Source organism: Phocoena sinus, chromosome 5 (assembly GCF_008692025.1).
Source record: "Phocoena sinus isolate mPhoSin1 chromosome 5, mPhoSin1.pri, whole genome shotgun sequence".
In the NCBI taxonomy this organism is placed as follows: domain Eukaryota; kingdom Metazoa; phylum Chordata; class Mammalia; order Artiodactyla; family Phocoenidae; genus Phocoena; species Phocoena sinus.
The window spans coordinates 33,903,572-33,918,297 of NC_045767.1; the positions used below are offsets into that span (position 1 = coordinate 33,903,572).

Genomic DNA, 14,726 nt, shown 5'->3' on the forward strand with positions numbered 1-14,726 from the left:
AACTGATGTAACCTCTGGCCCTCTGTGAAACAAAAACAATATTACCTGCTTCCCAGGGTAGATAAGAGGATTAGATAAAACTGAGATGATGAATGAGTCAGGACTGTAGCTGGTATTAAATAAATGTTGGTTTCTCTCTTATTCACAGTTATCTATGATATTAATAATAATGTGGTCTGGCTCAGAGTTAACCTTAAATAAGTGAGAGGGAAAACATGAAAGTGCGAATGAGAGGGAGTGTACTGGTGTGTGTTGGGGGGGGCATTAAAAATTATTTTATTGTTAAAAGTAATCTCAAAACTCCTTTGAGTTTGTTGGATACTCATTTTTTAAAAGCTTACTTCAAATTTTCATTTTTCAATATCTCTAACATTTCAATCTTAGGGGATCTAATGAATATATTTTTGCACGAATTCTTTAATAACTTGCTACTCAACATGTGCATTAAGGATGAGCCCTAAAATTATCCCCAAGGAGCGTGTGAGAAATGCATCAAAATCTACATTTTAACAAGGCCTCCAGCTGACCTGTGTGCACACTGACCGTTGAGAAGAGCTGGTTTTAACAGAGCATATCCTCAAGTTAACTTTTTTTTTTTTTTTTTTTTTTTTTTTATGCGTTACGCGGGCCTCTCACTGTTGTGGCCTCTCCCGTTGCGGAGGACAGGCTCCGGACGCGCAGGCTCAGCGGCCACGGCTCACGGGCCCAGCCGCTCCGCGGCACGTGGGATCCTCCCAGACCGGGGCACGAACCCGTGTCCCCTGCATCGGCAGGCGGACTCCCAACCACTGCGCCACCAGGGAAGCCCCTCAAGTTAACTTTTACATGTTTTGTGCTCTATCTGTACACTTGGGATGGTATTTAGGAACTAGGCTTTTAAAAACAAGTAACATACTTTTTCTTCATGTCTCGTATCTTTCATTTCTAAGTCTAGAATCAGGAGTATAAAAAGGAAAAAAAGAAACCAAACTCCTCACCCTTCCATTAAGTTGGACTCACCCATATAAGATTTAACTACTACAGGGAGGGTAAAAAGCCAACAATAATATGTAGCTTTGCTTCCTGAAATAAGATGACAAAACATATTGTAAGTTCTGAAACTTTATAGATTCATAGGAAGTGTGAAATTTAAAAGTCTTAGTTTTCCAAGGGACTATATTTAAATCTCCCTTTCTTATAACATTCTCTTGTGGAATAAGTGGTGGTAATTTATAACTAATTTCTCCAGCATCCAAATTAGACTGAAAATTAGACTGTGAGAGATATTCACAACTTCGCAGGAATTTCCACTGTCTCCTTCTGCTATATCTTAAAAAAGAAAGACATAATCAAGGAAACAACCACAGGCTACTATGATGGCTGCTGTACCACAATATTATTTTTATGCTTGGGAATGGGGCACTATACGTAACTTGGATATTATATTTTAGAATGAGTCTACATGTTTTATATATACAAAGCTTTTTTTGAGAGAAATTAGCTGGCCTTTTAATAAACTGCTTGTCTACTTAAAATTCTAATTGATAGCTAACAAATTCAGATCACCTAAAAAAATAGAAGATGAATGCTGGACAAGCTTTCTTTATCCTCTCTATTAAGTAAACACAGAGCTGCGTTATAGTATCCTTGGTTAGCACAACTGGGTTCCTCAGATAGGATCCAACCGAAATGTGTACTAGGGTTAGATGAATGGTTTTACCTGCTGGATCCCTCACTGGTTCCCAGTGCAAGTCACTGTCTTTTTCTCGGATCCATCCACAAAGCCCATGGTCAAAATTACAACTGTGTATCAGAACACCTGCAAGGAAATAACCAGCAACATGAGTAGACCACAAACCCAACAGCTAATGACAAAAATGAATCTGTGAACTAGGGGTATCTGTACAAGTGTTCTCTCCTGTCTGCACTTAATTATCCCACCAGAATGTCCCTTCATGAGATCAAAAGGAAATCACATGAATCCTTTCTCAGCACAATTGTGCATCAGTGTTCAGCTGTAAAAATAGAACACACAATTGTTGCCAAATTATGACCTTCTTACATCACTTATAAAAGATGATTTCCTCCTCAGCTTAAATGCTGCTTTTCTATATTTTTTTTAAAAAGATAATGATGATTCAGTTTTTGCTCAACTGATTTAACCAGAGAGGAAACCAAGTGGTTAAAAAAAAAAGTATAGGGGCTTCCCTGGTGGCGCAGTGGTTGAGAGTCTGCCTGCCGATGCAGGGGACACGGGTTCGTGCCCCGGTCCGGGAAGATCCCACATGCCGAAAAAAAAAAAAAAAAAAAAAAAAAAGTATAATTTTCCCAGATGTAACCGAACAATCTACAATTTAAAAGTTATTTTAATGAAATGGAGGGAAAAAATAAAATGTCATCATAACGGTCCGAAGAATTATAGGGATCTACCTGGATCGTCCTTTGCTTCATCATCTGCACTGACTCCTCTTTCAATTTCAAATATTTCAAACAAGTCATTTGAAGGCTGCCGCGGAACTACGAGAGAGAGAGAGAGAGAGAGAGAGAGAGAGAGAGAGAGAGAGAGAGAGAGAGAGAGAGAGAGAGAGGCATTTTGTTTTGTTTCGATGAGGCATTGACAAAGAAGCATTACCTTTACCGATGGGGCAGGGGGAAAAGATCTAGGTATTTCACTCATCTGGAAGAATCCAAAATATTTAATCACAGTTCACATGAAGATTCATGAAGTTTGTTCTGCAGAGATCTTATACTGTAACATTTATCTGGGTACCATTTTTAAAAATGGGTTTCAAAAGTTTAAAACTCAACATAAAATACATGAAAACGTCTTTATCTGGAAAATACATTTTAAAACAGCTACCAATGGCGAGCAAAATATCTCTATGAAATTCTAAAACTTGTCTATGAAAGATACATTATGAACTCTAAATTAAGGCTGTTTTAATGGAAAACAAAATGCCCGTAATTGCAGCGAATGGTTTGACTTTCTAACCAAAACATGGACTCCTCTCCAGTGAACCCTACGTATGCTATGTCTTCTGGGCTTAAGCAGGTTCCTTGGCTCCTTTAAGATCAAATCCAAACTCCAAATTGCACCGCATTCACAATCCACCCCCAAAACACACAGTACTGCCCAAATATGCCATATTCATGTTCACGTCTCTGACCCCATCCCCAGCTTGGGATGCTCTTCTCCCTGGTAATTAACCAGCCAAACTTCCCCTCTCTGTTCAAGGGTTGGTGTAAATGTCACTGACTGGGTGAAAACTTTCACGTTCTGGGCGAGTTCAAATCTTCCCCCTTGTACTCTGATGGCTCACGTTTACACGCCTCTATTACACTCTTTCCTAAAGAACCGCAGTTATTGACACACGTGTGTCTCTCCCTCTGCTGGTCTCTGAGGTCCTGGAGGGCATCGATCATGTCTTACTCATGTGGCATTCCCAGGGCTTGACCTAGTGACAGGCACTCAACAAGTGTTTATTGAATGAATGGGAAGGTCTTGTCAGAAACCCACGTACTTTGTCAACCCTTTTCCTCAAATGAAACAAGTGGGACAGAGCTGAAAAATACACTTTAAAAAATGGATTCGTATAAATCATTATTTGCTCATTCATTCAATGTACATCTGATTGCCACCCATATGCCAAGCACTGGGGTAGGTCCCGAGGAGACAAGGTAAAAGGGTGAACAAGACCAACAAGGACCTGGCCCCTGTGGAGCTTGCATTCTAATGGGAGAGGCAAACATTAAACATGTAGATAAAAGAACACCACAACTCTAAATTCTGATGAAAACTAGGACGGAAAAACACCAGATGATGTCAGGGAGAATAGCTTGGTTGGGAGTGGGGAGTGTGTGAGAATGTTGGTGGTAGTGGAGGGGGATTCTTGGCCAAAGATCAGGGAATCCTCCCTTTTCTTTGCCAGAACTTAAATTAATTAGCTCTATTTTTATAAGGCAGGGAGTAAAAGATGTAGAACACCAAGAAACACACATCAGTCAAAAGGGTTCTTTTTCATTAATGTTCCAATTATTTTTAGCAGTAACTTTTTAAATCAAGTAAACGAACCCATAAGATTTGCACTGATTTTTTGAGCTTACTGCTTTTGAAGTTTTTCATTTTTGTTGCAAAAGTTCCAACAGTGAAGCCCCTTCCTCTTCCACTTCCCCCACTCACATATACCCCTCTACACACAGCCTGAGAAAGATGAAAGAAGAGAAGCGGGTCAACGGACAAGATCTGGGGACACAGCCTGATCACAGGTACCCTGGGAGAGGCAAACGGCCACCCTCTTTTACACTCAGATGACTGACAGCAATGACATTCAATTCCAGCTTTCCTTTCCTCATTTGGAGCTCTGAGACGGAGACCGCCTCCTATTTACTAGAAATATTACAGAGTTATAGGCATACATGCTTCATTTCTCATGACAGAGAAAGTTAAAACACACACACACACACACAACTCTATAGAACAACACTTTTTTGTTCCCTTCTCTTGTTGTAACTTATAGAAATCATCTCTGGATTGTAATAGTTCAAATCTTACAGTACCATATTTTAGGGGCATTATGATGGTCTGTCAGCACCCTTTTCTCCAAGTGAAGGATGGTCAAATGGTAAATGGAGTCTTGGTGCAGAGGGAGAGGATCCTAAAAAGGTTTCCTGGCACAGGGACCTGTTTTATAAAAGATCAAGGACATCCCCTCTGAGCAAGCACCATTCGGTCTGAGAGTGAAAGAACATGGAACCTTCCAAGCAAAAAGCAAAGTGCTGGAGTGGGGGAAGACGGAGTATTTCAGGCGGTAAGGAGTATTTCAGGCGGTAAGTACAAAGACAGTGCTCGGGAACATTAGAGAAAGGAGTTCACAGTGTCTGGAGGATGCTCAGAAACGAAGAAAGTGGGATGGGAGGTTAAAAGGAACGAATGAGACCACATGTTTGGAAAACAGTCACCCAGAAAATGAGTTATCTAACAACTCGCAAAGTGCCAGATGGTTATTAGTATTTTAGGCACTTGGTTTCCAAGAACCTTTTAATTTAGCAGTGGATGACCATGCACACACCTTCACTGCAGTTCACTGGGAAACGTGCCAAGGAATTTAGACCTGAAATGCTCAGCAGCTATTAGTTCTTACAATTTTGTGTGCTCCAGTCTGTAGCTCTGCCAAAGTACTGAACGAATCCTCCTTCCTTACGCATACCAGTATGGATTGGTAAGCATCCCACTGACGTGCCAAGAGAAGGTTCACTACTCACTCCCTGGTATGTTTTACAGCTTATATAAAAATATTAAGTGAAATAATTTCCACTATGTACAAGAGAAACAGGTGAACAAACAAAACAGACTAGAAAAAAAACAGTGATAAATACACTCCCACACTTCACACTTATATGGTCAATTAACATATGACAAAGGAACCAAGAATATACAATGGGGAAAGGACAGTCTCCTCAATAAATAATGTTGGGAAAACTGGACAGCCACATGCAAAAGAATGAAACTGGATCATTTTCTTACACTACACACAAAAAATGACAGAATGGGCTAAAGACTTGAACGTAAGACTTGAAATCATAAAACTCGTGGAATAAAAACCACAGGCGTTAAGCTCCTTAATGCTGGCCCTGGAGATGATTTTTTTAGGTCTGACGCCGAAAGCAAAATGAATAAGTGGGACTACATCACAAAAAACCTTCTGCGCAGGAAAGGAAATGATCGACAAAAATGAATGGGAGAAATATTTGCAGATCATTTATCTGATGAGGAGTTACTATCCAAAATATATAAAGAACTCATACAACTCCATAGGAAAAAAAACAATCTGATTAAAAAAATGGGAAGATCTGAAGAGAGATTTTTCCAAAGAAGATATACTAAAAGTGCATGAAAAGGCACTCATCATCACTAATCACCAGGGAAATGCACACCAAAACCATGATGAGATATCACCTCACATCTATTAGGATGGCTACTATCAAAAAGACAGTGGGCCCCGGAACAACATGAGTTTGAACTGTACGGGTCCACGCTTATGCATATGAGTATTTTTCACTGAATATGTGCAACAGATCCACCACACCGTCCACAGCTGGTTGAATCCACCACATGATATGGAACCTTGAATGGGGTGGGCCAAATGTAAAGTTAGATGCAGATTTTCAACTGTGCAGAGGGTTAGTACTCCAACCCTTGAACAATTCAGGAAATTGACTGCCCAGGAAATAACAGATGGTTATTTGCATGCGGAGAAAAGGGAACTGTCATGCACTGTTGGTGGGAATAGGAATTTGAAAACGTTATGGAGAGTCCTCAAAAAATTAAAAATAGAACTGCTGCGTAATACAGCAATTCCACTCTTGGGTATATATCTGAAGAAAGTGAACACACTAATTTGAAAAGATATATGCACCCCTGTGTTCACTGCATTGTTTACAACAGCCAAGACATGGAAACAACCTAAGTTCCCATCAATAGATGAATGGGAAAAGAAGTGGTGGTATATACATACACACAATTAAATGTTCCTCAGCCATAAAAAAGAATGAAATCCTGCCATTTGTAACAACATGGATGGATCCTGAGGGTATCATGCTAAGGGTATTATTATGGCAGACAGAAAAAGACAAATACTGTATGATCTCACTTATATGTGGCATCTAAAAAAAAAAAAAAAAAAAAGCTCGTAGAACAATAGATTGGTGGCCGCCAGAGGCAGGAGGTAGGAGGTGAATGAAATGGGTGAAAAGGGTCAAAGGGTACAAACTTCCAGTTATAAGTAAAAAATGAGGACGTATAATGTATGCATGGTGACTGTAGTTAATAACACTCTGTTGCATATTTGAAAGTTACTAAGAGAGCACATCTTAAAAGTTTCCAATCACAAGAAAAAAAAAATTTATAACTATGTTTGGTGACAAGCGTTAACTAGACTTATTGTGGTGATCATTTTGTAACATATGCAAATATGGAATCATATTGTACACCTAAACATGTCCATATACATCAATAATAATAATAAAGAAATACACCAATATGCTAATAGAAGTAGTCTGAGTACTGGAAATAAAAGTAATATTTTATCATTTATTGGTTTGTCTTTTGTAGTTCTGTATTTTTTAAGATTGTTTATAAAAGATTTCTATTATGAAAGAAAAAGTACCTAAAACATTGAAAGAAAAGAGAGTTCTGTCAGAGTATATACACAGTCTCCTACCCCATAGCAGCTATATGTCTGTTATTTGAATTTTGATTGCTCAAAGAGAACTTTGTTTTTTTTTGCGGTACACGGGCCACGCACTGCTGTGGCCTCTCCCGTTGCAGAGCACAGGCTCCGGACGCGCAGGCCCAGCGACCACGGCTCCCGGGCCCGGATGCTCCGCGGCATGTGGGATCCTCCCGGACCGGGGCACGAACCCGTGTCCCCTGCATCGGCAGGCGGACTCTCAACCACTGCGCCACCAGGGAAGCCCCTCAAAGAGAACTTTGAATAGTCTTGATACCTGTTATTAAATGTGAGGCTATGAAATTGAGATGTATTTGTGAAATTCAAACATATTCTTTGATTCAATGCAGAAAATGCTAATTAAAATACATGACTAGCCTTATCTAAAAATAGAATTATAACTGGGAGAGATGCTAACACACACACACACACACACACACACACATATATTTATATTTATAAAGACAAACACATATCTGATATTTTCTGTAGTTGGACCATTAATCCTTAGAATCAGAATGGTATAATTTGAGAGATTAGAAAAGGATAAGAGAAATGCTAACAACACAATTCCTCTACCATCTGTCTGTCCATCCTCCCTAACTCTATTCCATCCACTTATTAATGCTCTCAATCAAGAAACTGACCATCCGCTGAGTACGAGGCACTGGGCTCACTTTTGTGAAGCAATGAGGATACTCTTTCCTTCATGGGATCTACATTCTAGAGGTGAAGACAGACATCTAACAATCTCCCATGTAATGAATGCTTTAAAGGAGAACTAGAGGATGCTACGTGAGCTTTGGTGGTGAGGGGGAGAAGGGGGGCTGTCTAAGCTAGCCCAGGAGGAAGATGCATGAAAATCTCTGAGAGGTGCTGCTTACGCTGCGACCTGAAGGATGAGTCACTGAGCTAGCGCCCTAGAGAGTGAATGGGTGTGAACTCAAACATCATTCTAGGTGTAGAGCTCACAGCAGGAGAGGAAGGGGGAGGGAAGGAGGGAACCAAATGAAGCTGGAGATGCAGGCAGACGTTGCGGGGCCTTTTAAAGCTCTGTAAATATCGTGGACTTTATTCTGGCGGAAACTGGAAGTCTGAAAGATTCTAACAGAGGAGCGCCAAGATCAGGTACATCATTCTGGCTGGAGCACAGAGAATGAACAGGAGGGAGGAGGGAGTGGCTGTCAGAGGGCAGTTATGACCAAAATTAACATAAAAAATAGAATGTTCATATACTCTTTAGAAGATTTCCTAAACATTTTTCTCCCATTAGTTAACGTTTCATCCACCAAGACGTATGTCTTATAATCTTCCGCGTGAACTAAAACACAGGGAACGTACAGGCACTAAAGCCAGCAGACAGCTGGATAAAAACGTGGCTGGCTGGGGCTCAGGGGCCCAGTACGTTCCTAGTGGCTGGGGAACCCGGAGCCCTGGAGCCTGTGAGAAGAATTGGCCACACAGATAAGCAAGAAACTTCTTAAAAGGAACTCCATCCCAGAACATTCTATTAAATATATTTTCCCCAGGGATATAATATTAATATATAGCCTGTGTTCATGAATGAAGTTTCCCAAAGAGTCGACTGCATATTTTTACCAAAAAGCATTAAAAGTAAGCACAGTGAAGTAAATGTAAATATTATCACACACATCTCCCACTGCCAGACTTCTTCCAAACAGTAAGTACTATAGCAGAATGTAAGCACAATTTATTAAAGGTAGGTTTGCAAATTCTGTTTCTGTTCTAGGGTGGCTCCCATGACATTACCCAGGCCAGCTCTGGCATTTGTTGTTGGACTAAAAGATTAAAGATAACACGGTCTTAAATTCTTTCTGTGCTTAGGGATTTAGTTCATCTGAAGAGAATGGTATGTATGTAACTTTCCTAATATCCTGAAGGCTCTTTCTGGTGGCGAAATTTAGAGATGACAGGGTGGGGATGAGTGACAAGGGTTTTAAGAGGCCACCTCTTGCATCTCCCCTCCACATTGCTTTCTCTTCTCCTCCTCTCCCTCTGCCCCCTCCCTTTTCTCCTCTGCCCCTTTCTTTCCCTCTCCAGATGAAGAACATACACCTTACAGCTTTAAATTACCAGAGAGAAGCAAATAAAAAGATTGGAAAAGAGACTCTGACATTTCCTTAACTACATTAGAGAGAAAATTCCCAGCCGTCTACTACTGATTTCTAGCAAAAAGCAAAAGGCTTCTGGGCTCAACAGAAATAAGCCCTTGTGTGCTAAAGCTTTCACTGTGTAGGAAAAATCCAAAAAGTTCAAAAGACACCTTTGGACTGAGAGTAAAGAGCAGAGCTGGGAAAAATTAAAGTTCTAGTGAAAGGTGTGACATACACACAGCTAACAATAATGAGCCCCAACTTGTGACTCCCCTCTCTCTCTTCTAATAAAGTTTCAGGACAACTTGAAGCACTGCCTGGAACAATTGCTAAGTGTGGCCATAAAGGTGATGGATCAACTTTTCTAGATCAGGAGATCATTTGACAGGGAACGTGGAGGGAGAGAAGAAGGAAGGAGACGAGAGAGGGGATGCAGGGGCGAGGCAAGAGATGGCATCTTAGACCCCTTGTCTTTCATCCCCACTCTGTCATCTCTAAAGATCCCTGGGTTTTGCCACCAGAACCGTTTTTATCCCCTTGCCCTCTTCTAAGCCAAAGGAAGTCAGAAGGTTAGGCGCTGTCAGGACTGAGTCCGAGTACTGGAACGGAACGCAGGCGGTGCCACGGCCGACTATTTGACTACAGTACAGCTGCTTGGGTGAGCGCGGCACGAACACCCCCGAGGTGACACAGGTGACACGTGTGCGGGACAGGTGTCAATGCGCTCAGGCCACATGAATCACTTTAGAGGAAGAAAGGAAGCTTTTCTTTCTAATACTTATCAGACCCATCATGTATGTTTCTCATCTAGACAGATTCATCTCTGAAAAGGCTGTTGTTACTATCTGCTCGGTAAAGAAGTTGAGGCGATCCGGTCTCTGTTTTAACATCACAACTGTTCAGTTAGGTACCGTAAACCCCTAAATAAAACAGGATGTTCCAATTATTTGGTCGTAAGTAAAGGGTCTATAAAATAGCAGCTTCCTTCTATTTTCATTTTCTCTGCTCCCCTAATAGCTCATACTTGCAAATCAATTTGTTTCTAAAGGATCTGGTTAGCCAAAAATAACATTTAAAATATTGTGAACATTAAAACTGTAATGAACCATAATAAAAAGCATCAGAAAAATATAAACTCAAAACCAGAACACAAAATAGGGCTGTGTTTTTATAAGTTAAGTAGGAAATGTTATCACTACCATATAAATGAATTCAACAACATCAACAGAAGTAGTATAGCTATTGTGTATTGAGTTCTTATTATATGCCAAGCACTCTCTCACCTAATTTTCACAACAGCCCAATGTAGTAGATACTACTATTATCGCCACTTACAGATGAGGAAACATAGGAAGATTTAGTAACATGCCCCAAATCTCAGAGTGGCTATGGCACAATACTTTTCATTACAACTCTATACACTAATGTACATAAAACTCAACAAAAAAATCTGATTTCTGACTTTGGTCACGTCCACTAAGAACTCAATTTATACTTTCCGGAAAGAGCTATTTTTTTCTTTACCAGCCATCATGGGATCCAATTAAAATATACATAAAACGCCTTGAAAACTTTCAGAATTCACAGCACCAGAATCTGACCTACAAGCAGTCCTTCGAAACCCTTGCTGAAATTTCATCTTCAGGGAGATGTCAGGCATCTTCTCAGGGTCTCTCTAGGCCTTACGGTTTACGAGAAAGCAAACTAGTTTGAAGACCTGTTCACCCCTCAGCAGAAGCAATCTTTTCACTCATCACCACATAGAATCAGAAAAGATCGTATTTCCATGACTGAGCACAATGTGGTCACACCAGCCAGACTGTAAAATCCGTAAAAGGGAAATGAGAGGAAAAGACCTGTGGACAGCAGGCAGCAAAGCAGCAATCATTAAAGTGCAAACAGTTTTGTTCTTACTGGTGGTGCTTGGAATTTCAACACATTCTCCTGAACATCACAGCAACCATGAGTCTGGTTTCCTGATATGGCCACTCATAAGAGCACCTGATACGTATTACAACGTATTCTATGATCTTTACTCTGCAACACTTTTTTTCTTTATATGACCCAGAGGCTATATGCTATACTTTAGGCATAATTTTAAACAACCCACATCTGGCTAATTCTGTCTCCATTCAAGACATGGTTCTGCTGGGTTGGAGCTGCCATTATTGGTTTAGAGAGCCCTCCTCTTCAGTGTAGTCAGCAGATCAGAAGTGTTACTTACTTCTGAGCTTGTTAAAAATGCAGAATCTCAGGCCCTAACCTAGACCCACTGAATCAAAGTTTTCATTTTAACAAAGTCTCTGTGTGACCTGTACACACACTAAAGACTGAGACGTACGTCCCTAGAAAGTCCGATTCAGTAAGTTGGTGGTAGGAATTAGGCATCTACATTTTCAATAAGCAGCCTAGGTTGTTCTGGTTCAAGGGGGCTTCTGATAACACTTTGAGAAAAATCTACTTCCTGATCCAAGTGCTATTATATTCCTTGCAGAGCTTCCTAGCTAAAACTGGACATGCTCAATTGTAAAGAAATTTTGAAAGGTTAAAAATAAGTTAAAACTTTGAATGAATTTTTAAAAACCAGTAAGTTCTAAATAAAGTTAACATGATTCACAATCAGAATCCCCCAGGGTACTTTTTCAAAACACACGACTCAACTCTCCTGCTGGGAGAGCAGGATTCTATTACCCCTGGCCCTTCTCCTAAGGATTGACTACTATAATAAATTACTGTGACCAGTGACAGTGGGAATGGGAAGATTAAAAATCACTGCATGAGGATAACACAAAAACAATGAAAATCACCTCAAATATCAACAGCTGGATAGATCCATGGTTACTATTTTGGTCTTTTTTCTTCCAGACTTTTATATTCACCCAGACATATGAAGACGTGTATTTTACACGTAATTGGGATCAAATGGTATGCACAGTTTTGTATATTCTTTTCACTTAACATTTTTATAACCTAGGTACTTTCCCAAGTCATTAAACATTTAAAAACAAAAAAACATTACTTCATACTATTTCATGGTATTGCTAGACTGGAATTGTTTCCCCTAATGTCCTTTTCTTTGGATTCTACATAATGTTTTTCTTATGTTCTCTGCTCTGGGATAGCTCCTACCAGCTCTTATACCAGATTTTTATCTTTGGTGTTCACTTGGTCTCCAACATTTTAGCAATCCCCTACAGCATACCTCTGGTGTCCAGACAGGCAGCCCACCAGTTAAATCTGCCTTTCTTGCTCTAAGTCTGCCCAGCCCTTTTCTGCTCTCCCCTCCCCCCCAGTCTCTTCCAGAGTCCAAGATCAACCCACTGTTCTCAGAAACCATGCAAATGAGAGCCAATGGTAGAAGGCTATTCGATTTGTGGAGCATGGTTTCTATAATTCTTAGTTCAGCCCAGCCTGATCTGAAGTGGGTTATAATAAACTCTAATCCCAACAGTTAAATAAACCCAGTTAAATCCACTCAGGAAATGATGCACATTATATACCTCTCCAAGAGATTCACAGTGACCATTAGCATATTGAAAAGTCCACACTTAACAAACCTATTTAAGTGGCTAAACCAAGGGTCTCTTAAATTTATTTGACCTCAGAACTTTTTTAGGCATACACTTGCATAATATTCCAGAGAACTAATATTCTATGAAACACACTTTAAGAAGCACTGGTCTGTCCCATTAGTGAAGGAACAAGAATTTCATGCTGTATCAGGTAACTTTAGTGTTGCTCAAATCACGCCTATAGAACTAGCCCTGAAAATACATCTGGTTATAATTCTGTTCACACAATCTGAAAAACCTAGGGTTCCTCAAGTTAAAATTATTTTTAAAACACGTTTAATATTTCATATCATACATAAAAAGTCATTTCCTTAATCATGTATTATTTAAATGCTCCTGGGACTTCCCTGGTGGTGCAGTGGTTAAGAATCCGCCTGCCAATGCAGGGAACACGGGTTTGAGCCCTGGTCTGGGAAGATCCCACGTGCTGCAGAGCAACTAAGCCCATGCGCCACAACTACTGAGCCTGTGCTCTAGAGCCTGTGAGCCACAACTACTGAGCCCATGCGCCACAACTACTGAGCCTGCACACCATGACTACTGAAGCCCATGTTCCTAGAGCCTGTGCTCCACGACAAGAGAAGCCACCACAATGAGAAGCCCGCGCACCACAACGAAGAGTAGCCCTGGCTCGCTGCAACTAGAGAAAGCCCGCTCACGGCAATGGAGACCCAGCGCGGCCAAAAATAAATTAAATAAATAATAAAAGTGTAACAGAAAAATTATTTGAGCTAGTTTCAGGAGCTAGGAAATATATACTTTGAAACATTATCATCGTTTTCCTTCTCACTAACTTTGACTTTTCAGATTTAATAATCCACTGAATAGAACATCAATCTCCAAAAATGAAGGGAGGAAAGGGAGAGAGAGAGAGAAAGATGGTGGAAGCACAATTAAAAACCTCCCCATATAATAAAAATAAGTCACAATCAGGAAAGAATATTTTTTATTTCTTAAATATAGATTTAATGTGTTACTAAACTAGCTTGTGTATGGAAATTGATTACACGATGATAACTTTTATTTTAAAATGTCAAGAGTGATTGATCTAATCATTCATTTCTATGTCTCACAAATAGTATTCAATTGCTGATTATGTGCCAGGCACTATTCTAGGTTCTTGAGATATACCAATGAGCAAATCCGAGAAAGACCCCTGCCCCTCAAAAAGCTTATATTCTAGGCAGAAGAGACAAAAATAGACATTATAAATAAGTAAACAAGATAGTATATAGAAGGTGATAAATGCTATTTTTAAAAACAGTAGAGAGTTGTGAGATCAGGTGTGCTGGCAGTGGCTGCAGAGGTCACAGTATTGAAGAGGGGGGGTCAGAGTGGCCTCACTGGCAAGTTGAGATGTGCATGAAGAGGTGAGAAAGTGAGACAAGCTGATAGCTGGAGGAAGAGTGTTCCAGAAAGAGGGAAGGTCTGGAGCAAAAATCCTAAGATGGGAGAAGCTGGAGGAACAGCGAGGAGGCTGGAGTGAAGTGAATGAGGGGAAGAGTGCTAGGAGATGTGATCTGAGGACATTGGAAGCCGCCGGGAGGGCTTCTGTTCTCACTGAAGGAAGTGAGTGCTAATGCAGAGCTTTGAACAATGACATCTCATTTAAGTTTTAAAAGATGACTCTGGCTGCTGGGTTGAGGAGAGACAGCAGAGGGACAAGGGTGGGAGCAGGCAGACCGGCTGGAAGGCTACCGCAGTACAGATCCGCGGGTCCTCACCCGTCATTCTCAAATCCAAAAGCTGCTTCTGTAAACTCATTAGGTGGCAAATCTAACCTTCACTTAACCTAACTTAAATGGCTTTAGTAGCCAAATTAGTGTAAATAT

General features: G+C 40.4%; 1 protein-coding gene across 3 annotated transcripts in view; it reads right to left on the bottom strand.

Annotated features, from left to right (window-relative positions):
* The window catches only part of NPNT (nephronectin), a 77,939-nt gene that overhangs the window by 10,070 nt on the left and 53,143 nt on the right, over nt 1-14,726 (bottom strand). For all 3 annotated transcript variants that reach the window (XM_032633679.1, XM_032633677.1, XM_032633676.1), the window contains 2 exons: nt 2,410-2,496; nt 1,700-1,798 (listed from right to left, as the gene is read on the bottom strand). In XM_032633679.1, coding sequence (XP_032489570.1) covers nt 1,700-1,798; nt 2,410-2,496 — 186 coding nt within the window. The remainder of the gene's footprint in view (nt 1-1,699; nt 1,799-2,409; nt 2,497-14,726) is intronic.